Source organism: Pleurodeles waltl, chromosome 2_2 (assembly GCF_031143425.1).
Source record: "Pleurodeles waltl isolate 20211129_DDA chromosome 2_2, aPleWal1.hap1.20221129, whole genome shotgun sequence".
Lineage (NCBI taxonomy): Eukaryota > Metazoa > Chordata > Amphibia > Caudata > Salamandridae > Pleurodeles > Pleurodeles waltl.
Window position 1 is genome coordinate 349,011,190 of NC_090439.1, and position 26,957 is coordinate 349,038,146.

At 48.0% G+C, this 26,957-nt stretch overlaps 1 protein-coding gene across 1 annotated transcript in view; it reads right to left on the bottom strand.

Moving 5' to 3' along the window:
* The window catches only part of LAMA1 (laminin subunit alpha 1), a 979,910-nt gene that overhangs the window by 443,510 nt on the left and 509,443 nt on the right, over window positions 1-26,957 (bottom strand). The window contains exons 29-31 of the mRNA XM_069219856.1: window positions 8,446-8,583; window positions 5,319-5,440; window positions 4,880-4,966 (exon numbers count right to left, since the gene is read on the bottom strand). Coding sequence (XP_069075957.1) covers window positions 4,880-4,966; window positions 5,319-5,440; window positions 8,446-8,583 — 347 coding nt within the window. The remainder of the gene's footprint in view (window positions 1-4,879; window positions 4,967-5,318; window positions 5,441-8,445; window positions 8,584-26,957) is intronic.

Sequence of the window (26,957 nt, forward strand, 5' to 3'; positions counted from 1 at the left end):
AAAACACACCCTCAGCTGCACAGGGGCGGCCGGGTGCAGTGTGCAAAGCAGGCATCGGCTTTCAGGTAGGAAACAATGGAGGGAACCGGGGGTCACTCTAGCGGTGCAGGCAGGCACAGGGGGGCCTTCTCGGGACAGCCACCACCTGAGCTAGGCAGAGGGTCGCCTGGGGGTCACTCATGTGCTGAGGTTCGGTTCCTTCAGGTCCTGGGGGCTGCGGGTGCAGTGTTGGTTCCAGGCGTCGGGTCCCTTGTTACAGGCAGGCGCGGTCAGGGGGAGCCTATGGATTCTCTCTGCAGGCGTCGCTGTGGGGGCTCTGTGGGGTCGTCTCTGGTTACTCACGGGCTTGCAGTCGCCGGGGGGTCCTCCCTGAGGTGTTTGTTCTCTGGATCTTGAGCTGGGGGCGTCGGGTGCAGAGTGGGAAGTCTCACGCTTCCGGCGGGAAACGTTAAGTCTTTGGAAGTTGCTTCTTTGTTGCAAAGAAGTAGCCGGTTTTGAACAGGGCCGCTGTTCACTGGAGTTTCTTGGTCCTTTAGTCCAGGTCAGTCCTCTGAGGCTTCAGAGGTTGCTGGTCCCTGTCGGATGCGTCGCTGGAGCAGGATTTCGAAGTTGGAGAGAGGCCGGTAGGGCTGGGGCCAAAGCAGTTGTCGTCTTCCTCCTTCTCTACAGGCTTGTAGGTCAGCAGTCCTTCTTGTTTCTTCAGGTTGCAGGAATCTAGTTTCCTCGGTTTTGGGGTGCCCCTAAATACTGAATTTAGGGGTGTATTTAGGTCTGGGAGAGCAGTAGCCAATGGCTACTGTCCTTGAGGGTGGCTACACCCTCTTTGTGCCATCCCTAATCCTATTGGGGGAATCCTCCAAAATCAAGATGAAGGATTTCTAAAGGCAGGGGTCACCCCAGCTCAGGACACCTTGGGGACTGACCTGACTGGTGGGTGACTCCTCCTTGTTTTTCTCATTATCTCCCCTGGATTTGCCACCAAAAGTGGGGGCTGTGTCCAGGGGGCGGGCATCACCACTAGCTGGAGTGCCCTGGGGCATTGTAACACGAAGCTTGAGCCTTTGAGGCTCACTGCTAGGTGTTACAGTTCCCGCAGGGGGGAGGTGTTAAGCATCTCCACCCAGTGCAGGCTTTGTTTCTGGCCCCAAAGAGCACAAAGGCTCTCACCCCAAGGGGTCAGAAACTCGTCTCTCAGCAGCAGGCTGGCACAGACCAGTCAGTCCTGCACTGAAGGATTGGGTAAAATACAGGGGGCATCTCTAAGATGCCCTCTGTTTGCAGTTTTAATAATTCCAACACTGGCATCAGTGTGGGTTTAGTATTCTGAGAAGTTTGATACCAAACTTCCCAGTATTCAGTGTAGCCATTATGGAGCTGTGGAGTTTGTTTTTGACAAACTCCCAGATCATATACTTAATATGGCCACACTGTACTTACAATGTCTAAGAATGGACTTAGACACTATAGGGGCATATTGCTCATGCAGCTATGCCCTCACCTGTGGTATAGTGCACCCCGCCTTAGGGCTGTAAGGCCTGCTAGAGGGGTGACTTACCTAAGCCACAGGCAGTATTTTGTGTGCTTGGCACCCTGAGAGGGATGCATGTCGACTTTGTCTTTTTCTCCCCACCAACACACACAATCTGCAATGGCAGTGTGCATGTGTTAGGTGAGGGGTCCCTAAGGGTGACACAACACATGCCACAGCCCTTAGAGACCTTCCCTGGTCACAGGGCCCTTGGTACCACTGGTACCTTTTACAAGGGACTTATCTGTGTGCCAGGGGTGTGCCAGTTGTTGAAACAATGGTAAATTTTTAGTGGAAAAAACACTGGTGCTGGGGCCTGGTTAGCAGGGTCCTAGCACACTTCTCAGTCAAGTCAGCATCATTATCAGGCAAAAAGTGGGGGGGGGGTAACTGCAACAGGGAGCCATTTTCCTACACCTGCCCTCTGGGCTAGGAGTGCCTGTCATAGGGGTGACTTACAGTAACCTGGTGTAGTGCATGCACCTTTTCACGCAGGCTGCAATGGCAGGCCTTCAGACACATTTTGCATGGGCTCCCATGGGTGCCATAATACACGCTCCCATGGGGAACCCCAGTGCCCCAACGCCCTGGATACCTAGGTACCATATTCTAGGGACTTACATGGGGTCACCAATATGCCAATTGTGGGGTGTACAAAGTCCCAAGTAACCAAATTTAGAGGCAGAGAGCACAGTCAGGATCCCAAGTTAACACAGTCAAAGCACAATGACAGCAGCCAAAAAGTGGGCATAACCTTGCCAAAAAGAAGGGGCTTTACTACAGTGAGATAAAAACCGACACTTCTAGCAACCACTGTACCCGTCGCCCGTGACCCAATCCGAAGTGGGTCACTGGTGCCAATGACATCCCCCAGCTCCAAAGAGCACGAGTCCACCCTTAGTCCATACCTGTAGGACTCTCCGATGACGCCTGCAGCCTTAACACACAGGACCCCCTGACTACGGGTGCTCTAGGACAAGAAAACCCAACGCCTAATGACACTCCTTCATCTGCTGCCCCTTGGCTCTGGAGAAAAGGACCAAAGGTGCACCTAGGTCCTTGAGCACCCCAAGTCTACAACCTATATGCTTGTTGTCCGTGACTGGCTTCCCAGCCAGAGCCTGCAGCTTTTTAGTCATAAGGTCCAAATCCAAGAGACAACCATTGGGCACCCAACGCTACTGCACCCCTGCACCCGGCTCCCCAGTGCTGCCCGTGTGACCTGCTGGTGTGGTTCTGATTGGTGCCCAGTACTTAACCAAGGCCCCTGAGCTCAACCCCGTAAGTTGCTGTTAATCCTATGTTTGCTGAACATTGGTTTCCTCCACAAGATAACGTTGAAAGAACTCTGAGAATTGCAGTGTTGATTTCTGAAACTGCAAAGAATTAATGCTTTTAAGTCCAGATAATGAAGTTCTTGGGTGAATGGAAATTTGGAGTGGCGCTTGGGGCAGTGCTGGAAAAGCATGCTCTGAATTACTGTCCTCACATTCTTGGCAATAAAGTCCTTGATGCAAGGGCAAACATGCTTCAAAAAGCGCCAGAGACCCTGACAGTGAGTCATCAAAGGGAGGCTGATGTCTGTTGTAGGTTGTCTATGGAAACAAAGTAAAGTGGAGATTTGTCATCGAGTGGAGTGTCTTCCAGTGTTGCAAGAGTCCAAAAGTAACTGAATGGCCAAAGAAAAGAGCTAGATTACAGAAGTTACTTGACTGTCGCGACAATTTGTCCAGTAATGGGGTTTTGGGACTAACCTCTCCTACAGCTAACCAATTGATTCTTCCAAGAATTGTAGTAGACGCCTCATCCACTAAATAGTGGCATGCTTCATCATTGGCTGTCCATCTACACCCCGGTAAGATGATACTACCGGGGTGGACTCAACCAAGACCTCTTGAAAGTGCTTAATAAAATACCAACTGGACAACAGCCAGGGATCTAGATCATATCCTTAAAAATACCTGTTAGTATACCCCAAGAATTTTGTTTATTACAGGGTACCAAAGGTATAGAGAAAATCAAAATACCTTTTGTTTCCTGTGGGTTTACAATGTTCCCAGGAAGAATCCAACTGGTTAGCTGTAGGAGAGGTTAGTCCCAAAACCTCTCTACTGGACAAGTTGTCCCGACAGTCAAGTAACTTCAGTAACCTATTTGCTATTGTGTAATATAGATGATATGTTGGGAGAGCGTGACTAGGTGATATGTCCTCATTCTCAATTTCTGATAAGTGCGAGGAAAGAGCTACCAGTCGCTGAACATGAAGCCCTGTCAGTAAACGTCCTAACCCGATGGCAGGCAAAAACAATCTAACATGGAGTCAACGGCTAATGCCATTGCCAACTAATGGAGAAGTCCGTACACCTTGTGACTCAAAAGACTTCTTTAAAGGAAAACAACTTGCAAACATCCAAGCCCAACACTAGACGGCAGGAGTATGCATAGCATATGTATCTACAGCAACACGTGCTACAAACCTTAGCTTGGGAGACCAGGCAGAATAGGGCAAAGATTACACCTTTGTGTGCTGTAGCACATCTTGTTTAGCATAAAACAATCTTGCAAGAGTCTGCTGTGCTGGCCTCTATTAATACTTGGACAGAGGCAATGTATCTTGCCTAGAATTTCCAGTTCAAGCACACCACCGTTTTGCCGGTAGCATAGCTATGATAGCAAGGAGGGGGACAGGGGCTGCCACCAACTGATTTCCTGTTCAACCACGCAGGCTTCTAAGAAACAGGGTAGTTGCAAGTCGGGCATTTCTTTGATGGTTGGGTACTCCATTCACATAATGCCTATGGGCCAGTGCATGTCTGCAAATGTGGGAGGGAGAAATGCTATACATTCTGAAAGAACATAGTGTAGGAGTAATATTAGGAATTAATTTACCTAGGTGTACCCTTCTGCCCACAGAAACAATGATTGCAAAGCAGCCTAACCAAAAAAATGGCCAAATGGGAACCTTTAGGACAACCACAAAAAAAGAACACACTAAATGAAGACCAACACCTTGAGAAGGTCCTTGTCCGTGGACAGATGACTGGTGGACCAGACCTTTGGAAGGAGAGGCTACACATTCTTCCTGCATACACAGAATACACAAAATCAGTCAGTGTTTCAGTGTCAGAGAGTAAAATCCAAGGTCCCTAAATAGGGACGGTGATTGTAGAATCAGTAGCACAAGAGGGTATAATTACTTCACATACAGTCACCTTAGGAGGGCCACATAAAAGATGTGGACATAAGTTTATGTATAGGGCAACACATTGCATAATTACTTTTGCCTTTGAAAATACCTAGAAATCCTGATTGTTAGTGCTCTGTATCAAAACTTTGTATTGTGTTCTGTACCTTTCACAACGTTGGCCTTCGTATCCAACATGGCAGGCATCACAGCGAAAGCTTTCAACTCCTTCTAGCACACATGTGGGACTAAAGCTAAAAGGAAAATAAATTACAAACCATGAATCAGTATATCAACAAAAGCAGCAAAAAGCATAATGCAACTAATTTGGTTTGTATGCCTCTTATTTGTGGTTTCAAATGTTGAGCTACATATGGGTCTTTAATTCCTGAACAAATAGAGTGTTCTAATATACACATGAACCGTGACACTGATGAGGATTAAAGTCAATGAAAGTTAGAATGTGCTCCTCTATTTCCTGCTCCCCAGAAGCAGAAGCAGTGTGATAATCCTAATCTTGTTAACTACCAAGTACCTTCTTGCACAACATACCTTTAGATTTTGGAATAACACAATTTGAAAGCAGTTCTAATAATTTGTATTTACCTGTTTGGGCTGCGGTTAGGACAAGCACACAGAGAGCAATCACTGATGGATCCAGTTACTCTCCCATAGTATCCAGTGGCACATATATGACAGTGATCCCCCACGGTGTTATCTCTGCACTCCTGCAAAACAAACCAATTGATATGGTAATGCAAAAAATGATTACTGTGTTCTCCAGCTGAAATGCAGCAATTCTAACACATTGCATCAAAGGGGATAATTTAGACACTGGTGGATGTGCATCATCTGCCAAAATATGGAAAGTGCCCTGACCTTCTGCCTTGTGGTTCTGCCTTCCTATTTAGATTTGGAGGAACCACTAAATTTCAATCAGACATGTCTTTGCTGGCTGCGATGTAGGAAACTGTTGACAGTGGTTGGTCTGCCATAAGACCACAAAATCGCTACCTGCTTACAGCAGATCAGACAAAATCCACCATGTGAGTCAGGACCTGACAAATAAAAGCAACAGTGATTCCAAAAAACACGGAGAAAACTCTCTGTGTGCTAGGGCCATTCATGTTTTGTTCTTCTGAAACAAAATATTCTTTTGTTTTTCTAAAACTAACTCTCACTTTGGGAGTTTCGATCAGAAAAAAACAAAAATCTTTGGCAAATCGGCAAACAAACATGCACTCACTTGTCATTTATCTCAATCTTCTGTGCATCTTCTAAATCAGCAGATCCACCAGAGGCACAGAGACACCTGCTGTGAAGGAGAAGAATTCTGTACATGGAGCGTGGTTCTCTAAGAGGAAAAAGGATGCCTGAGGTCTGCTCACAAGGTGAGCTGCCAGGCTGCCCACCAAACTCTAATTGAGACTGAAAGTTTGAATACCTACAGGAATCTTTGGCTTAGTTTGGGTAAGTCCGGGGTCGCAGGACAATCTGAGTAAATCAAGAGCTTCAGATTCTTTATCTTGTGAAACTTCTGGAAAATGAGATTGACCACAATCACATTTGTGTACCTGCCAGTACTGAACATTTAAATGCAACCTGACCCCTACTTTAAACCATATCATTACATTTAGCCCTGTATCCCCCTGGTGATGGATGCAAAGAAATAAAATAGACTCAACTAAAAAATGTATGTGAGTTAATTTTGAACTTGGATGCTTGCATTGCAGTACAGGTGAATTACCCTTTTTTAATTCAACTTCAGTACTTTTCTAACTATAGCAAATACCAGAGTATTAAAACCAAAGGTTGATTTTAATGCTTTTCCTTTTGTTATATGTCCATAGCAGACGGCGACCTTCTACATGTCTAGGAAATGTCTGAAAGATGCCTGTGGTATCTGAGTGTTTGCTTAGGTTCTGTATAGACAGGTAAGTGTAGTGATCCACTTGACCCAAAGGTGTGCTACAAGAGATGTGCTGTGCTAGTGATGCTCATCTTGAACAACCCAGCCCTGATATACAGCTCACTCTCCCATCCCACAGTCTAAAACTAGTGCACCTAATAGGTGGGCAGGGCAGCCAACCTATTCTTGTCCCTTGGTACATGACTCCCCTGTCTAAGTGAAACCAACCCCTCCTCGGTTCCCTGTATTGTTGCCTTCTCCCCTTACAAAGGTGCTCCACAAGGAGGCCAATTCACATCTACTTAAGCAAGCACCACTGGTCCCATTTTGGAAAATGGGCAGGAAGCCTGTGAGAGTGGCCAATATCAACAGGAAAAATGCTTCCTAGAGACTGGATGAGTGTGGGACTTTCAAAAAGTGCACCCTTTTTGAACGGTTCCAACAGCCTGGCGTGGCTATCAGGGGGATAAGTACTATTCCCTCAACTGAACCTGGTTCATCCCTTAATCAGTAACTAGTTTGTATTTCATTATTTAGTCACAGAAGTCACATACACACTCAAGTAAAAAAAGAACTAAGTACCAGGAGAGGAATCCATGCTGGGTTGTTATATTTCCTTCACACTGAGTCTAAGTTGGGGAAAGCCTGTAGAGTCACCTTGCGGCTTGGCCTGATGAAAGATGGAAGTGTAGGGACACTATTATCTGAATGAAAGGGTCCCCAAGAAACCAGGAATTCTCAATCATTTCTTGTAGGAGGTGACCTTATTGTTTGAGAGGTTTGAGACTTTTTTGTGATTCTGTATTTTTAACTTTTAAGTGTGACCCTTTCTAATTCAGAATATAAACTAATTTTAGGGACTGTGTTATGTTAGCAGAGATTTGTATAGTGCTATATTGTCATTGGTAAGCTTTGCAACACATCCTTCATTCTTCAGGATCCTTATGTACCACTAATTTAGCTTTGATTGCAGTTACATCAACGTAAGCATGTGAACCTTCATCTCTGAGTGTACTCAATCAACAACTCCCATTTTTTCTTAGAGACCTGAATGCGTTTGAAAAGAGAGAACTCAACCAAAAACACTCCAGATAGATTAGCATTGATCATAAAGCTGAAGGTTAATCAAATTCTTGGGTCTAGCATGAGGGAGCTCCAAAAAGCAGGGGGCATAACTTGGGCCTGAAACGTGCTAGGACCTTCTGGTTTCCTTCCTGATAAAAATACTGTTTACTTATCTATTAATATAAGTAAAAAACTATTTAGACCTTGAAATTAAATAGTTTTATCTAATGTCTCACACAAGTTCTAAACCACTAAGCCATTGTGCCTCCTTGAGTGCTCACACTTGATACCCTGAGGGACTCGAGTGACTTCAGAGAATCTCTTGAATATCTAATTAAGAGCACACTACTATTGTGGCTCTCAGAGACCAATGGTAAACAACCTTAAACACAAAGGGCTGAAGAACCTCTCAACACAGGCCCCCGCTCTTCCAAAAACAATCTCCCTGCAGGAACGTTAGGTAACTTAAGATAAAATGAGATCAGGGAAGCTGAGTCTTAGGGGTCATAAGGAAGAAACACAGAGAGTGAAACAGATGTGATGATATAATTTGCCCGGATTTCAAGTATGCTTTATCAACTGATTCATTAATTTGAAATATGTTTCTGAATAATATTCACTAAAATTTGTTGATGCAGTTTATTGAAAGAAAAGTATCCATGCTAAAGAGCTAACTGAAGAAAAATAAATGAAAGAGATTACTTCATAAAAACACAAACATCAGCAACACAGAATAGCAAACACCACAATGCTACATACCTGACATTTACCAGTTTCCTGGTCACAGATCTCACTGTGATTGCTACAGTGACATGGTACACAAGGGGCAATCACGAGGCGAGGCCCTCTCACGTGTAGCTCTGACAATTTCTCCCTGTAGAAGCCAGGGGCACATTCCTGCAGAAAGAGAGAGTGAGAGAGCGGAAGGCAGAGGGGTTGAGAGGGGGTGAGAAAGAGAAGAGAGGGAGAGTAAGAGAAAGAGAGGGAAAGGCGAGAGAGAAAGAAACAGGAGGAGAGAGGGAATAGAAAGAGAATGTAGATATGGAGAAAGAATTGAGAGAAAGAGAGAGAGAGAGAAGAGAGGTGCGAGAGAGAATCTTGTAAATAATTAACATTCAAGCAGAGATATCTTAGCTCAAGTGACAATGTCTCACACAAGTGAGATGGAGAGCGAGCCTTGAGATCCGACCACAATCAGTCAAGTTGCCTGAACCTGGGAAAGTTTGCAACGGTTCAATGCATGCACCAGACAACCGGCTTGAAAAAAACAAGAGATAAGGATGTTTCCTTTGTACTGTCAGTTCATATAAGGATATGTCGTGCAAATCAACTTTTGGTATTATCTATGAAACTATAACAGTTTTGATGTACAGTGATATTCAATAACAAAACAGCTGCTGAAAATGCAACCTGTAAGATTGTTTATTATAATCAGGGCTATTGGAATTATGCAATTCTGAGGCTGCAGAAGTTTCCAAATAATAATAGATTTGTCGTATTTGCCACATTATTCATCATCTGTTGCATAATCTACAGATTTTAACAAAACCTAGCCCAAACGGATAAAAAGTTACTAAAATTGCAGCAACATGTTTTGCTCCACAACAGATTATAATTTATAATTGCAAAATGATGATGTTGTGGGATGTAGACTATCTAGTGTCTCTTTCAGTAGAGACATGTTTTGAGAACGACTCAATCATTCTACAAGAAGCAGCCTGACAAACATTCTGTAAAGGAATATTATGCATACAACCTCATTGTAGGAAGTTGGCTCTGTATGTGCTATTTCAAAGTAAGGAATAGCATGCACAGAGTCCAAGGGTTCCCCTTAGAGGTAAAATAGTGGTAAAAAGAGATAATACTAATGCTCTATTTTGTGGTAGTGTGGTCGAGCAATAGGCTTATCCAAGGAGTAGTGTTAAGCATTTGTTGTACATACACATAGACAATAAATGAGGTACACACACTCAGAGACAAATCCAGCCAATAGGTTTTGTATAGAAAAATATATTTTCTTAGTTTATTTTAAGAACCACAGGTTCAAATTTAACATGTAATATCTTGTTTGAAAGGTATTGCAGGTGAGTACATTAGGAACTTTGAATCATTTCAATTGCATGTATACTTTTCAAGTTATTCACAAATAGCTATTTTAAAAGTGGACACAGTGCAATTTTCACAGTTCCTGGGGGAGGTAAGTTTTTGTTAGTTTTACCAGGTAAGTAAGACACTTACAGGGTTCAGTTCTTGGTCCAAGGTAGCCCACCGTTGGGGTTTCAGAGCAACCCCAAAGTTACCACACCAGCAGCTCAGGGCCGGTCAGGTGCAGAGTTCAAAGTGGTGCCCAAAACGCATAGGCTTCAATGGAGAGAAGGGGGTGCCCCGGTTCCAGTCTGCCAGCAGGTAAGTACCCGCGTCTTCGGAGGGCAGACCAGGGGGGTTTTGTAGGGCACCGGGGGGGACACAAGCCCACACAGAAATTTCACCCTCAGCGGCGCGGGGGCGGCCGGGTGCAGTGTTAGAACAATCGTCGGGTTCGCAATGAAAGTCAATGAGAGATCAAGGGATCTCTTCAGCACTGCAGGCAGGCAAGGGGGTGTTTCCTCGGGGAAACCTCCACTTGGGCAAGGGAGAGGGACTCCTGGGGGTCACTTCTGCAGTGAAAGTCCGGTCCTTCAGGTCCTGGGGGCTGCGGGTGCAGGGTCTTTTCCAGGCGTCGGGACTTAGGTTTCAGAGAGTCGCGGTCAGGGGAAGCCTCGGGATTCCCTCTGCAGGCGGCGCTGTGGGGGCTCAGGGGGGACAGGTTTTGGTACTCACAGTCGTAGAGTAGTCCGGGGGTCCTCCCTGAGGTGTTGGTTCTCCACCAGCCGAGTCGGGGTCACCGGGTGCAGTGTTGCAAGTCTCACGCTTCTTGCGGGGAGATTGCAGGGTTCTTTAAAGCTGCTCCTTTGGATAAAGTTGCAGTCTTTTTGGAGCAGGTCCGCTGTCCTCGGGAGTTTCTTGTCGTCGTCGAAGCAGGGCAGTCCTCAGAGGATTCAGAGGTCGCTGGTCCCTTTGGAAGGCGTCGCTGGAGCAGAGTTCTTTGGAAGGCAGGAGACAGGCCGGTGAGTTTCTGGAGCCAAGGCAGTTGTTGTCTTCTGGTCTTCCTCTGCAGGGGTTTTCAGCTAGGCAGTCCTTCTTCTTGTTGTTGCAGGAATCTAAATCTCTAGGTTCAGGGAAGCCCTTAAATACTAAATTTAAGGGCGTGTTTAGGTCTGGGGGGTTAGTAGCCAATGGCTACTAGCCCTGAGGGTGGGTACACCCTCTTTGTGCCTCCTCCCAAGGGGAGGGGGTCAGATCCCTAATCCTATTGGGGGAATCCTCCTTCTACAAGATGGAGGATTTCTAAAAGTTAGAGTCACCTCAGCTCAGGACACCTTAGGGGCTGTCCTGACTGGCCAGTGACTCCTCCTTGTTATTCTCATTATTTTCTCCGGCCTTGCCGCCAAAAGTGGGGGCCGGGGCCGGAGGGGGCGGGCAACTCCACTAGCTGGAGTGTCCTGCGGTGCTGTGACAAAAGGGTGAGCCTTTGAGGCTCACCGCCAGGTGTTACAGCTCCTGCCTGGGGGAGGTGTTAGCATCTCCACCCAGTGCAGGCTTTGTTACTGGCCTCAGAGTGACAAAGGCACTCTCCCCATGAGGCCAGCAACATGTCTCTAGTGTGGCAGGCTGCTGGAACCAGTCAGCCTACACAGATAGTCGGTTAAGTTTCAGGGGGCACCTCTAAGGTGCCCTCTGTGGTGTACTTTACAATAAAATGCACACTGGCATCAGTGTGCATTTATTGTGCTGAGAAGTTTGATGCCAAACTTCCCAGTTTTCAGTGTAGCCATTATGGTGCTGTGGAGTTCGTGTAAAACAGACTCCCAGACCATATACTCTTATGGCTACCCTGCACTTACAATGTCTAAGGTTTTGCTTAGACACTGTAGGGGCACAGTGCTCATGCACTGGTACCCTCACCTATGGTATAGTGCACCCTGCCTTAGGGCTGTAAGGCCTGCTAGAAGGGTGTCTTACCTATACTGCATAGGCAGTGAGAGGCTGGTATGGCACCCTGAGGGGAGTGCCATGTCGACTTACTCATTTTGTTCTCACTAGCACACACAAGCTGGTAAGCAGTGTGTCTGTGCTGGGTGAGGGGTCTCTAGGGTGGCATAATACATGCTGCAGCCCTTAGAGACCTTCCCTGGCATCAGGGCCCTTGGTACCAGAGGTACCAGTTACAAGGGACTTATCTGGGTGCCAGGGTGTGCCAATTGTGGAATCAAAAGTACAGGTTAGGGAAAGAACACTGGTGCTGGGGCCTGGTTAGCAGGCCTCAGCACACTTCCAATTCAAAACATAGCATCTGCAAAGGCAAAAAGTCAGGGGGTAACCATGCCAAGGAGGCATTTCCTTACACAACCCCCCCCCCCAAACGAAAGAGGATGAGACTAACCTTTCCCAAGAGAGTCTTCATTTTCTAAGTGGAAGAACCTGGAAAGGCCATCTGCATTGGCATGGGCAGTCCCAGGTCTGTGTTCCACTATAAAGTCCATTCCCTGTAGGGAGATGGACCACCTCAACAGTTTTGGATTTTCACCTTTCATTTGCATCAGCCATCTGAGAGGTCTGTGGTCAGTCTGAACTAGGAAGTGAGTACCAAAGAGGTATGGTCTCAGCTTCTTCAGGGACCAAACCACAGCAAAGGCCTCCCTCTCAATGGCACTCCAACGCTGCTCCCTGGGGAGTAACCTCCTGCTAATGAAAGCAACAGGCTGGTCAAGGCCATCATCATTTGTTTGGGACAAAACTGCCCCTATCCCATGTTCAGAGGCATCAGTTTGCACAATGAACTGCTTGGAGTAATCTGGAGCTTTTAGAACTGGTGCTGTGCACATAGCTTGTTTCAGGGTGTCAAAGGCCTGTTGGCATTCTACAGTCCAGTTTACTTTCTTGGGCATTTTCTTGGAGGTGAGTTCTGTGAGGGCTGTCACAATGGATCCATATCCCTTCACAAACCTCCTGTAGTACCCAGTCAAGCCAAGGAATGCCCTGACTTGAGTCTGGGTTTTTGGAGCTGCCCAGTCCAGAATAGTCTGGATCTTAGGCTGGAGTGGCTGAACATGGCCTCCACCTACAAGGTGTCCCAAGTAAACCACAGTTCCCTGCCCTATCTGGCATTTGGATGCCTTGATAGAGAGGCCTGCCGATTGCAGAGCCTTCAGAACCTTCTTCAGGTGGACCAGGTGATCCTGCCAGGTGGAGCTGAAGACAGCAATATCATCAACATAAGCTGCATTAAAGGATTCCAGCCCAGCAAGGACTTGATTCACCAACCTTTGGAAGGTGGCAGGGGCATTCTTTAAACCAAAGGGCATAACAGTGAACTGATAATGCCCATCAGGTGTGGAGAATGCTGTCTTTTCTTTTGCTCCAGGGGCCATTTTGATTTGACAGTACCCTGCTGTTAAGTCAAAGGTACTTAAGAATTTGGCAGCCCCTAATTTGTCTATTAGCTCATCAGCTCTAGGAATGGGATGAGCATCTGTCTTTGTGACAGAGTTGAGACCTCTGTAGTCCACACAAAACCTCATCTCTCTCTTTCCTTCTTTGGTGTGAGGTTTGGGGACTAAGACCACTGGGCTAGCCCAGGGGCTGTCAGAGTACTCAATTACTCCCAATTCCAGCATCTTGTGGACTTCCACCTTGATGCTTTCCTTAACTTGGTCAGACTGTCTAAATATTTTGTTTTTGACAGGCATGCTGTCTCCTGTGTCCACATCATGGGTACACAGGTGTGTCTGACCAGGGGTTAGGGAAAAGAGTTCAGCACCCTGCTGCAGGACCTTCCTGCAGTCAGACTGCTGTTGGCTAGAGAGGGTGTCTGAGTAGATCACTCCATCTACTGAGCCATCTTTAGGGTCTGATGAGAGGAGATCAGGAAGAGGTTCACTCTCAGCTTCCTGGTCCTCATCTGTTACCATCAACAGATTTACATCAGCCCTGTCATGGAAGAGCTTGAGGCGGTTCACATGGATCACCCTCTTGGGGCTCCTGCTTGTGCCCAGGTCTACCAGGTAGGTGACCTGACTCTTCCTTTCAAGTATTGGGTAAGGGCCACTCCATTTGTCCTGGAGTGCCCTGGGAGCCACAGGCTCCAGAACCCAGACTTTCTGCCCTGGTTGAAATTCAACCAGTGCAGCCTTTTGGTCATACCACAACTTCTGGAGTTGTTGGTTGGCCTCAAGGTTTTTACTTGCCTTTTCCATGTACTCTGCCATCCTTGAGCGAAGGCCAAGTACATAGTCCACTATGTCTTGTTTAGGCTCATGAAGAGGTCTCTCCCAGCCTTCTTTAACAAGAGCAAGTGGTCCCCTTACAGGGTGGCCAAACAGAAGTTCAAAGGGTGAGAATCCTACTCCCTTCTGAGGCACCTCTCTGTAAGCGAAAAGCAGACATGGCAGGAGGACATCCCATCTCCTTTTGAGTTTTTCTGGGAGCCCCATGATCATGCCCTTTAATGTCTTGTTGAATCTCTCAACAAGGCCATTAGTTTGTGGATGATATGGTGTAGTGAATTTGTAAGTCACTCCACACTCATTCCACATGTGTTTTAGGTATGCTGACATGAAGTTGGTACCTCTGTCAGACACCACCTCCTTAGGGAAACCCACTCTGGTAAAGATACCAATGAGGGCCTTGGCTACTGCAGGGGCAGTAGTCGACCTAAGGGGAATAGCTTCAGGATACCTAGTAGCATGATCCACTACTACTAGGATGTACATATTTCCTGAGGCTGTGGGAGGTTCTAGTGGACCAACTATGTCCACACCCACTCTTTCAAAGGGGACCCCCACCACTGGAAGTGGAATGAGGGGGGCCTTTGGATGCCCACCTGTCTTACCACTGGATTGACAGGTGGGGCAGGAGAGGCAAAACTCCTTAACCTTCTGGGACATATTGGGCCAGTAGAAGTGGTTGACTAACCTCTCCCACGTCTTGGTTTGTCCCAAATGCCCAGCAAGGGGAATATCATGGGCTAAGGTCAGAATAAACTCTCTGAAACCCTGAGGCACTACCACTCTCCTAGTGGCACCAGGTTTGGGATCTCTTGCCTCAGTGTACAGGAGTCCATCTTCCCAATAGACCCTATGTGTTCCATTTTTCTTGCCTTTGGACTCTTCAGCAGCTTGCTGCCTAAGGCCTTCAAGAGAGGGACAGGTTTCTTGTCCCTTACACAACTCTTCCCTTGAGGGTCCCCCTGGGCCCAAGAGCTCAACCTGATAAGGTTCCAGCTCCATAGGCTCAGTTCCCTCAGAGGGCAGAACTTCTTCCTGAGAAGAGAGGTTCTCTTTTTGGTGTTGTGTTGCAGCTGGTTTCCCAGCTGACTTTCCTTTTCTCTTGGTAGGCTGGGTCATTTTTCCAGACTCCAGCTCTACTTTTTCACCCTGTGCCTTGCACTGTGCCCTAGTCTTGACACACACCAGTTCAGGGATACCCAGCATGGCTGCATGGGTTTTCAGTTCTACCTCAGCCCATGCTGAGGACTCCAGGTCATTTCCAAGCAAACAGTCTACTGGGATATTTGAGGAGACCACCACCTGTTTCAGGCCATTGACCCCTCCCCACTCTAAAGTTACCATTGCCATGGGATGTACTTTAGTCTGATTGTCAGCATTGGTGACTGGATAGGTTTGTCCAGTCAGGTATTGGCCAGGGGAAACCAGTTTCTCTGTCACCATAGTGACACTGGCACCTGTATCCCTCAGGCCCTCTACACTTGTCCCATTAATTAAGAGCTGCTGCCTGTATTTTTGCATGTTAGGGGGCCAGGCAGCCAGTGTGGCTAAATCCACCCCACCCTCAGAGACTAATGTAGCTTCAGTGTGACACCTGATTTGCTCTGGGCACACTGTTGATCCCACTTGGAGACTGGCCATTCCAGTTTTAGCTGGATGGGAGTTAGAAGTGGTATCTTTCTTGGGACAGGCCTTGTCTCCAGTTTGGTGTCCAGACTGACTACAGTTTCGACACCAGGCCTTTTTGGGATCAAAGTTTTTACCCTTGTACCCAGGATTGTTTTGTGAAGAGGCTCTGGGCCCACCCTCCTGTGCAGGTTTTTGGGGGCCTGTAGAAGACTCTTTACTATTTTTATTTTTGGCTGTCTCACCACCTTTCCCCTGGGGAGGTTTTGTGACCCCTTTCTTTTGGTCATCCCCTGTGGAAGTTTTGGACACCCTAGTCTTGACCCAATGGTCCGCCTTCTTTCCCAATTCTTGGGGAGAAATTGGTCCTAGGTCTACCAGATACTGATGCAGTTTATCATTGAAACAATTACTTAATAGGTGTTCTTTCACAAATAAATTGTACAGCCCATCATAATCATTTACACCATTTCCTTGAATCCAACCATCTAGTGTTTTTACTGAGTAGTCTCCAAAGTCAACCCAGGTCTGGCTCAAGGATTTTTGAGCCCCCCTGAATCTAATCCTATACTCCTCAGTGGAGAATCCAAAGCCCTCAATCAGGGTACCCTTCATGAGGTCATAAGATTCTGCATCTTTTTTAGAGAGTGTGAGGAGTCTATCCCTACACTTTCCTGTGAACATTTCCCAAAGGAGAGTACCCCAGTGAGATTTGTTCACTTTTCTGGTTTCACAAGCCCTCTCAAAAGCTGTGAACCATTTGGTGATGTCATCACCATCTTCAAATTTAGTTACAATCCCTTTGGGGATTTTCAACATGTCAGGAGAATCTCTGACCCTAGTTATGTTGCTGCCACCATTGATGGGTCCTAGGCCCATCTCTTGTCTTTCCCTTTCTATGGCTAGGATCTGTCTTTCCAAAGCCAATCTTTTGGCCATCCTGGCTAACTGGATGTCCTCTTCACTGGAGTTATCCTCAGTGATTTCAGAGTTGTTGGTCCCTCCTGTGAGGGAACCAGCATCTCTGACTATTATTTGTGGAGTCAGGGCTTGAGAAGCCCTGTTCTCCCTAAGTAGGACTGGAGGGGGGGAATTTCCCTCCAAGTCACTATCTTCATCCTCTGTGTTGCCCACAGAGGGGTTGGCTCTATCATACTCTGCCAACAGCTCCTGGAGCTGTGCTTTGGTAGGTCTGGAGCCCATTGTTATTTTTCTTATGTTACAGAGTGACCTTAGCTCTCTCATCTGGAGATGGAGGTAAGGTGTGGTGTCGAGTTCCACCACATTCACATCTGTGCTAGACATTATGCTTCTAAAAGTTGGAATACTTTTTAAGAAACTAAAACTAGTTCTAGAATCTAATTCAAACTTTTACAAACTTTTAAACTCTAAAAGAAATGCTAACAGGGACTAACACAAGGCCCTAACAGGACTTTAAAGAATTTAGCAAACTTTTCAAATTGCAAAAATCAATTTCTAATGACAATTTTGGAATTTGTCGTGTGATCAGGTATTGGCTGAATAGTCCAGCAAATGCAAAGTCTTGTACCCCACCGCTGATCCACCAATGTAGGAAGTTGGCTCTGTATGTGCTATTTCAAAGTAAGGAATAGCATACACAGAGTCCAAGGGTTCCCCTTAGAGGTAAAATAGTGGTAAAAAGAGATAATACTAATGCTCTATTTTGTGGTAGTGTGGTCGAGCAATAGGCTTATCCAAGGAGTAGTGTTAAGCATTTGTTGTACATACACATAGACAATAAATGAGGTACACACACTCAGAGACAAATCCAGCCAATAGGTTTTGTATAGAAAAATATCTTTTCTTAGTTTATTTTAAGAACCACAGGTTCAAATTTAACATGTAATATCTTGTTTGAAAGGTATTGCAGGTAAGTACATTAGGAACTTTGAATCATTTCAATTGCATGTATACTTTTCAAGTTATTCACAAATAGCTATTTTAAAAGTGGACACAGTGCAATTTTCACAGTTCCTGGGGGAGGTAAGTTTTTGTTAGTTTTACCAGGTAAGTAAGACACTTACAGGGTTCAGTTCTTGGTCCAAGGTAGCCCACCGTTGGGGTTTCAGAGCAACCCCAAAGTTACCACACCAGCAGCTCAGGGCCGGTCAGGTGCAGAGTTCAAAGTGGTGCCCAAAACGCATAGGCTTCAATGGAGAGAAGGGGGTGCCCCGGTTCCAGTCTGCCAGCAGGTAAGTACCCGCGTCTTCGGAGGGCAGACCAGGGGGGTTTTGTAGGGCACCGGGGGGGGCACAAGCCCACACAGAAATTTCACCCTCAGCGGCGCGGGGGCGGCCGGGTGCAGTGTTAGAACAATCGTCGGGTTCGCAATGAAAGTCAATGAGAGATCAAGGGATCTCTTCAGCGCTGCAGGCAGGCAAGGGGGGGTTTCCTCGGGGAAACCTCCACTTGGGCAAGGGAGAGGGACTCCTGGGGGTCACTTCTGCAGTGAAAGTCCGGTCCTTCAGGTCCTGGGGGCTGCGGGTGCAGGGTCTTTTCCAGGCGTCGGGACTTAGGTTTCAGAGAGTCGCGGTCATGGGAAGCCTCGGGATTCCCTCTGCAGGCGGCGCTGTGGGGGCTCAGGGGGGACAGGTTTTGGTACTCACAGTCGTAGAGTAGTCCGGGGGTCCTCCCTGAGGTGTTGGTTCTCCACCAGCCGAGTCGGGGTCGCCGGGTGCAGTGTTGCAAGTCTCACGCTTCTTGCGGGGAGATTGCAGGGTTCTTTAAAGCTGCTCCTTTGGATAAAGTTGCAGTCTTTTTGGAGCAGGTCCGCTGTCCTCGGGAGTTTCTTGTCGTCGTCGAAGCAGGGCAGTCCTCAGAGGATTCAGAGGTCGCTGGTCCCTTTGGAAGGCGTCGCTGGAGCAGAGTTCTTTGGAAGGCAGGAGACAGGCCGGTGAGTTTCTGGAGCCAAGGCAGTTGTTGTCTTCTGGTCTTCCTCTGCAGGGGTTTTCAGCTAGGCAGTCCTTCTTCTTGTTGTTGCAGGAATCTAAATCTTTAGGTTCAGGGAAGCCCTTAAATACTAAATTTAAGGGCGTGTTTAGGTCTGGGGGGTTAGTAGCCAATGGCTACTAGCCCTGAGGGTGGGTACACCCTCTTTGTGCCTCCTCCCTAGGGGAGGGGGTCACATCCCTAATCCTATTGGGGGAATCCTCCTTCTACAAGATGGAGGATTTCTAAAAGTTAGAGTCACCTCAGCTCAGGACACCTTAGGGGCTGTCCTGACTGGCCAGTGACTCCTCCTTGTTATTCTCATTATTTTCTCCGGCCTTGCCGCCAAAAGAGGGGGCCGGGGCCGGAGGGGGCGGGCAACTCCACTAGCTGGAGTGTCCTGCGGTGCTGTGACAAAGGGGTGAGCCTTTGAGGCTCACCGCCAGGTGTTACAGCTCCTGCCTGGGGGAGGTGTTAGCATCTCCACCCAGTGCAAGCTTTGTTACTGGCCTCAGAGTGACAAAGGCACTCTCCCCATGAGGCCAGCAACATGTCTCTAGTGTGGCAGGCTGCTGGAACCAGTCAGCCTACACAGATAGTCGGTTAAGTTTCAGGGGGCATGTAAGGAAATGCCTCCTTGGCATGGTTGCCCCCTGACTTTTTGCCTTTGCTGATGCTATGTTTACAATTGAAAGTGCACTGAGGCCTGCTAACCAGGCCCCAGCACCAGTGTTCTTTCCCTAACCTGTACTTTTGTATCCACAATTGGCAGACCCTGGCATCCAGATAAGTCCCTTGTAACTGGTACTTCTAGTACCAAGGGCCCTGATGCCAAGGAAGGTCTCTAAGGGCTGCAGCATGTCTTATGCCACCCTAGAGACCTCTCACTCAGCACAGACACACTGCTTGCCAGCTTGTGTGTGCTAGTGAGAACAAAACGAGTAAGTCGACATGGCACTCCCCTCAGGGTGCCATGCCAGCCTCTCACTGCCTATGTAGTATAGGTAAGACACCCCTCTAGCAGGCCTTACAGCCCTAAGGCAGGGTGCACTATACCATAGGTAAGGGTACCAGTGCATGAGCACTGTGCCCCTACAGTGTCTAAGCAAAACCTTAGACATTGTAAGTGCAGGGTAGCCATAAGAGTATATGGTCTGGGAGTCTGTTTTGCACGAACTCCACAGCACCATAATGGCTACACTGAAAACTGGGAAGTTTGGTATCAAACTTCTCAGCACAATAAATGCACACTGATGCCAGTGTACATTTTATTGCAAAATACACCCCAGAGGGCACCTTATAGGTGCCCCCTGAAACTTAACCGACTGTCTGTGTAGGCTGACTAGTTCCAGCAGCCTGCCACACTAGAGACATGTTGCTGGCCCCATGGGGAGAGTGCCTTTGTCACTCTGAGGCCAGTAACAAAGCCTGCACTGGGTGGAGATGCTAACACCTCCCCCAGGCAGGAGCTGTAACACCTGGCGGTGAGCCTCAAAGGCTCAACCCTTTGTCACAGCCCAGCAGGGCACTCCAGCTTAGTGGAGTTGCCCGCCCCCTCCGGCCACGGCCCCCACTTTTGGCGGCAAGGCTGGAGGGAACAAAGAAAGCAACAAGGAGGAGTCACTGGCCAGTCAGGACAGCCCCTAAGGTGTCCTGAGCTGAGGTGACTCTAACTTTTAGAAATCCTCCATCTTGCAGATGGAGGATTCCCCCAATAGGGTTAGGATTGTGTCCCCCTCCCCTTGGGAGGAGGCACAAAGAGGGTGTACCCACCCTCAGGGCTAGTAGCCATTGGCTACTAACCCCCCAGACCTAAACACACCCTTAAATTTAGTATTTAAGGGCTACCCTGAACCCTAGAAAATTAGATTCCTGCGACAACAAGAAGAAGGACTGCCTAGCTGAAAACCCCTGCAGAGGAAGACCAGAAGACAACAACTGCCTTGGCTCCAGAAACTCACCGGCCTGTCTCCTGCCTTCCAAAGAACTCTGCTCCAGCGACGCCTTCCAAGGGACCAGCGACCTCTGACTCCTCTGAGGACTGCCCTGCTTCGAAAAAGACAAGAAACTCCAGAGGACAGCGGACCTGCTCCAAAAAGACTGCAACTTTGTTTCCAGAAGCAGCTTTAAAGAACCCTGCAACTCCCCGCAAGAAGCGTGAGACTTGCAACACTGCACCCGGCGACCCCGACTCGGCTGGTGGAGGACCAACACCTCAGGGAGGACCCCCGGACTACTCTCCGACTGTGAGTACCAAAACCTGTCCCCCCTGAGCCCCCACAGCGCCGCCTGCAGAGGGAATCCCGAGGCTTCCCCTGACCGCGACTCTCTGAAACCTAAGTCCCGACGCCTGGAAAAGACCCTGCACCCGCAGCCCCCAGGACCTGAAGGACCGGACTTTCACTGGAGAAGTGACCCCCAGGAGTCCCTCTCCCTTGCCCAAGTGGAGGTTTCCCCGAGGAAGCCCCCCCCTTGCCTGCCTGCAGCGCTGAAGAGATCCGTTGATCTCTCACAGACTAACATTGAAAACCCGACGCTTGTTTCTACACTGCACCCGGCCGCCCCCGCGCTGCTGAGGGTGACATTTCTGTGTGGGCTTGTGTCCCCCCCGGTGCCCTACAAAACCCCCCTGGTCTGCCCTTCGAAGACGCGGGTACTTACCTGCAAGCAGACCGGAACCGGGGCACCCCCTTCTCTCCATTCTAGCCTATGCGTTTTGGGCACCACTTTGAACTCTGCACCTGACCGGCCCTGAGCTGCTGGTGTGGTGACTTTGGGGTTGCTCTGAACCCCCAACGGTGGGCTACCTTGGACCAAGAACTGAACCCTGTAAGTGTCTTACTTACCTGGTAAAACTAACAAAAACTTACCTCCCCCAGGAACTGTGAAAATTGCACTGTGTCCACTTTTTAAATAGCTATTTGTGAATAACTTGAAAAGTATACATGCAATTGAAATGATTCAAAGTTCATAATGTACTTACCTGCAATACCTTTCAAACAAGATATTACATGTTAAATTTGAACCTGTGGTTCTTAAAATAAACTAAGAAAATATATTTTTCTATAACAAAACCTATTGGCTGGATTTGTCTCTGAGTGTGTGTACCTCATTTATTGTCTATGTGTATGTACAACAAATGCTTAACACTACTCCTTGGATAAGCCTACTGCTCGACCACACTACCACAAAATAGAGCATTAGTATTATCTATTTTTACCACTATTTTACCTCTAAGGGGAACCCTTGGACTCTGTGCATGCTATTCCTTACTTTGAAATAGCACATACAGAGCCAACTTCCTACATTGGTGGATCAGCGGTGGGGTACAAGACTTTGCATTTGCTGGACTACTCAGCCAATACCTGATCACACGACAAATTCCAAAATTGTCATTAGAAATTGATTTTTGCAATTTGAAAAGTTTTCTAAAGTCTTAAAAGACCTGCTAGGGCCTTGTGTTAGATCCTGTTTAGCATTTCTTTTAGAGTTTAAAAGTTTGTAAAAGTTTGAATTAGATTCTAGAACCAGTTTTAGATTCTTAAAAAGTATTCCAACTTTTAGAAGCAAAATGTCTAGCACAGATGTGACTGTGGTGGAACTCGACACCACACCTTACCTCCATCTACAGATGAGAGAGCTAAGGTCACTCTGTAAACTAAAGAAAATAGCAATGGGCCCCAAACCTACCAAAATACAGCTCCAGGAGCTTTTGGCAGAGTTTGAAAAGGCCAACCCCTCTGAGGGTGGCAACTCAGAGGAAGAGGATAGTGAATTGGAGGAAGATTCCCCCCTACCAGTCCTATCTAGGGAGGACAGGGCCTCTCAAGCCCTGACTCCAAAAACACTAGTCAGAGATGCTGGCTCCCTCACAGGAGGGACCAACACCTCTGAAATCACTGAGGATAACTCCAGTGAAGAGGACATCCAGTTAGCCAGGATGGCCAAAAGATTGGCTTTGGAAAAACAGATCCTAGCCATAGAGAGGGAAAGACAAGAGATGGGCCTAGGACCCATCAATGGTGGCAGCAACATAAATAGGGTCAGAGATTCTCCTGACATGTTGAAAATCCCTAAAGGGATTGTAACTAAATATGAAGATGGTGATGACATCACCAAATGGTTCACAGCTTTTGAGAGGGCTTGTGTAACCAGAAAAGTGAACAAATCTCACTGGGGTGCTCTCCTTTGGGAAATGTTCACAGGAAAGTGTAGGGATAGACTCCTCACACTCTCTGGACAAGATGCAGAATCTTATGACCTCATGAAGGGTACCCTGATTGAGGGCTTTGGATTCTCCACTGAGGAGTATAGGATTAGATTCTGGGGGGCTCAAAAATCTTCGAGCCAGACCTGGGTTGACTTTGTAGACTACTCAGTAAAAACACTAGATGGTTGGATTCAAGGCAGTGGTGTAAGTAATTATGATGGGCTGTACAATTTATTTGTGAAAGAGCACCTGTTAAGTAATTGTTTCAATCATAAACTGCATCAGCATCTGGTAGACCTAGGACCAATTTCTCCCCAAGAATTGGGAAAGAAGGCGGACCATTGGGTCAAGACAAGGGTGTCCAAAACTTCCACAGGGGGTGACCAAAAGAAAGGGGTCACAAAACCTCCCCAGGGGAAAGGTGGTGAGACAGCCAAAAATAAAAATAGTAAAGAGTCTTCTACAGGCCCCCAAAAACCTGCACAGGAGGGTGGGCCCAGAGCCTCTTCACAAACCAATCCTGGGTACAAGGGTAAAAACTTTGATCCCAAAAAGGCCTGGTGTCGAAACTGTAGTGTAGGAAGTTGGCTCTGTATGTGCTATTTCAAAGTAAGGAATAGCATGCACAGAGTCCAAGGGTTCCCCTTAGAGGTAAAATAGTGGTAAAAATAGATAATACTAATGCTCTATTTTGTGGTAGTGTGGTCGAGCAGTAGGCTTATCCAAGGAGTAGTGTTAAGCATTTGTTGTACATACACATAGACAATAAATGAGGTACACACACTCAGAGACAAATCCAGCCAATAGGTTTTTATATAGAAAAATATCTTTTCTTAGTTTATTTTAAGAACCACAGGTTCAAATTCTACATGTAATAGCTCATTCGAAAGGTATTGCAGGTAAGTACTTTAGGAACTTCAAATCATAAAAATTGCATGTATACTTTTCAAGTTATTGACAAATAGCTGTTTTAAAAGTGGACACTTAGTGCAATTTTCACAGTTCCTAGGGGAGGTAAGTATTTGTTAGGTTAACCAGGTAAGTAAGACACTTACAGGGCTTAGTTCTTGGTCCAAGGTAGCCCACCGTTGGGGGTTCAGGGCAACCCCAAAGTCACCACACCAGCAGCTCAGGGCCGGTCAGGTGCAGAGTTCAAAGTGGTGCCCAAAACGCATAGGCTAGAATGGAGAGAAGGGGGTGCCCCGGTTCCGGTCTGCTTGCAGGTAAGTACCAGCGTCTTCGGAGGGCAGACCAGGGGGGTTTTGTAGGGCACCGGGGGGGACACAAGTCCACACAGAAATTTCACCCTCAGCGGCGCGGGGGCGGCCGGGTGCAGTGTAGAAACAAGCGTCGGGTTCGCAATGTTAGTCTATGAGAGATCTCGGGATCTCTTCAGCGCTGCAGGCAGGCAAGGGGGGGGTTCCTCGGGGAAACCTCCACTTGGGCAAGGGAGAGGGACTCCTGGGGGTCACTTCTCCAGTGAAAGTCCGGTCCTTCAGGTCCTGGGGGCTGCGGGTGCAGGGTCTCTCCCAGGCGTCGGGACTTTAGGTTCAAAGAGTCGCGGTCAGGGGAAGCCTCGGGATTCCCTCTGCAGGCGGCGCTGTGGGGGCTCAGGGGGGACAGGTTTTGGTACTCACAGTATCAGAGTAGTCCTGGGGTCCCTCCTGAGGCGTCGGATCTCCACCAGTCGAGTCGGGGTCGCCGGGTGCAGTGTTGCAAGTCTCACGCTTCTTGCGGGGAGCTTGCAGGGTTCTTTAAAGCTGCTGGAAACAAAGTTGCAGCTTTTCTTGGAGCAGGTCCGCTGTCCTCGGGAGTTTCTTGTCTGTTCGAAGCAGGGGCAGTCCTCAGAGGGTGTCGAGGTCGCTGGTCCCTTCGGAAGGCGTCGCTGGAGCAGGATCTTTGGAAGGCAGGAGACAGGCCGGTGAGTTTCTGGAGCCAAGGCAGTTGTCGTCTTCTGGTCTTCCGCTGCAGGGGTTTTCAGCTGGGCAGTCCTTCTTCTTGTTGCAGGAATCTAATTTTCTAGGGTTCAGGGTAGCCCTTAAATACTAAATTTAAGGGCGTGTTTAGGTCTGGGGGGTTAGTAGCCAATGGCTACTAGCCCTGAGGGTGGGTACACCCTCTTTGTGCCTCCTCCCAAGGGGAGGGGGACACAATCCTAACCCTATTGGGGGAATCCTCCATCTGCAAGATGGAGGATTTCTAAAAGTTAGAGTCACTTCAGCTCAGGGCACCTTAGGGGCTGTCCTGACTGGTCAGTGACTCCTCCTTGTTGCTTTCTTTGTTCCCTCCAGCCTTGCCGCCAAAAGTGGGGGCCGTGGCCGGAGGGGGCGGGCAACTCCACTAAGCTGGAGTGCCCTGCTGGGCTGTGACAAAGGGGTGAGCCTTTGAGGCTCACCGCCAGGTGTCACAGCTCCTGCCTGGGGGAGGTGTTAGCATCTCCACCCAGTGCAGGCTTTGTTACTGGCCTCAGAGTGACAAAGGCACTCTCCCCATGGGGCCAGCAACATGTCTCTAGTGTGGCAGGCTGCTGGAACCAGTCAGCCTACACAGCTAGTTGGTTAAGTTTCAGGGGGCACCTCTAAGGTGCCCTCTGTGGTGTATTTTACAATAAAATGTACACTGGCATCAGTGTGCATTTATTGTGCTGAGAAGTTTGATACCAAACTTCCCAGTTTTCAGTGTAGCCATTATGGTGCTGTGGAGTTCGTGCTTGACAGACTCCCAGACCATATACTCTTATGGCTACCCTGCACTTACAATGTCTAAGGTTTTGTTTAGACACTGTAGGGGTACCATGCTCAGGCACTGGTACCCTCACCTATGGTATAGTGCACCCTGCCTTAGGGCTGTAAGGCCTGCTAGAGGGGTGGCTTACCTATACTGCATAGGCAGTGAGAGGCTGGCATGGCACCCTGAGGGGAGTGCCATGTCGACTTACTCATTTTGTTCTCACCAGCACACACAGGCTTGTAAGCAGTGTGTCTGTGCTGAGTGAGGGGTCTCTAGGGTGGCATAATACATGCTGCAGCCCTTAGAGACCTTCCTTGGCATCAGGGCCCTTGGTACTAGAAGTACCAGTTACAAGGGACTTATCTGAATGCCAGGGTGTGCCAATTGTGGATACAATGGTACATTTTAGGTGAAGGAACACTGGTGCTGGGGCCTGGTTAGCAGGGTCCCAGCACACTTCTCAGTCAAGTCAGCATCAGTATCAGGCAAAAAGTGGGGGGTAACTGCAACAGGGAGCCATTTCTTTACACAAGCCCCCCCCAGCCCACAGGCCAGGAGACTCAGCCCAAGCTGGGAGAGTCTTCCTAGTCTGTCAGGCGAGGAAGAGTAGGAGAAATAGGCTGGTTAGTTGCAGGGCCTACTCTGCCTTACATCCTTCTGTTCAGGTCATTCCCTTTGGGGAACTGACCCACTTCCACAGTGATAGGACCTAGTCTGAATTGCCTCTTGTCTGCCTCTTCAATGTCTCCACCCATTCTTTCTATTTTGGTCTTAGAGGTGTCCACCTCTGCTAACCTTATCTTGGCCAGGGTCACCCCTAGCTTACCCAGAGAGGTTACCCAGAGCTGGAGTAACCCCACCATGACCAATAGGGTCAGGGGGCCTAACTTGCTATTTGGCATGGGGTCAGACCACCATGCTAAGGATAGTGCAGCCATAAAGGCTAACACCCAGCAGAGGCCACTGACAGCTGTCAGTGCCCAGAACCACACCTTTAGCTCTTCACCTAAAAGGGAAGGGGCTAAGTTACAGGCTTCTTTGGGTTCAGGTTGCCTGTCTGCTGTATTGGAGTGGGGGGTTACCACATCTTGTAGTAAACACCCTTCTTCCACTCTTTCTTCTGTTAGCTGAGGAGCCACCCACTCAGGTTTAACAGTTGCCTGACTAGCCAGGACTTCTTGTGGGTCAGGTTGGACTTTATCAGGGCCATTTTTGGAGTTCTCCCCTACTGGAGCAGAATCTCCCTGGCTTGCTGTAACCTTGGCTAAAGGTTGTCCACCCCTCCTACTCTGTTTTCTTTTCTTCTTCTTCTGGGGCCTGCTTGCATTTACTGCAGAGGCAGGATTTCCAGAATCCTTGGGAGAGGACTGGCACTGGACCAGTTCCTCTCTTGGGCTCTGACTAACCTCTGGGTAGTCATTTCCAAGGAG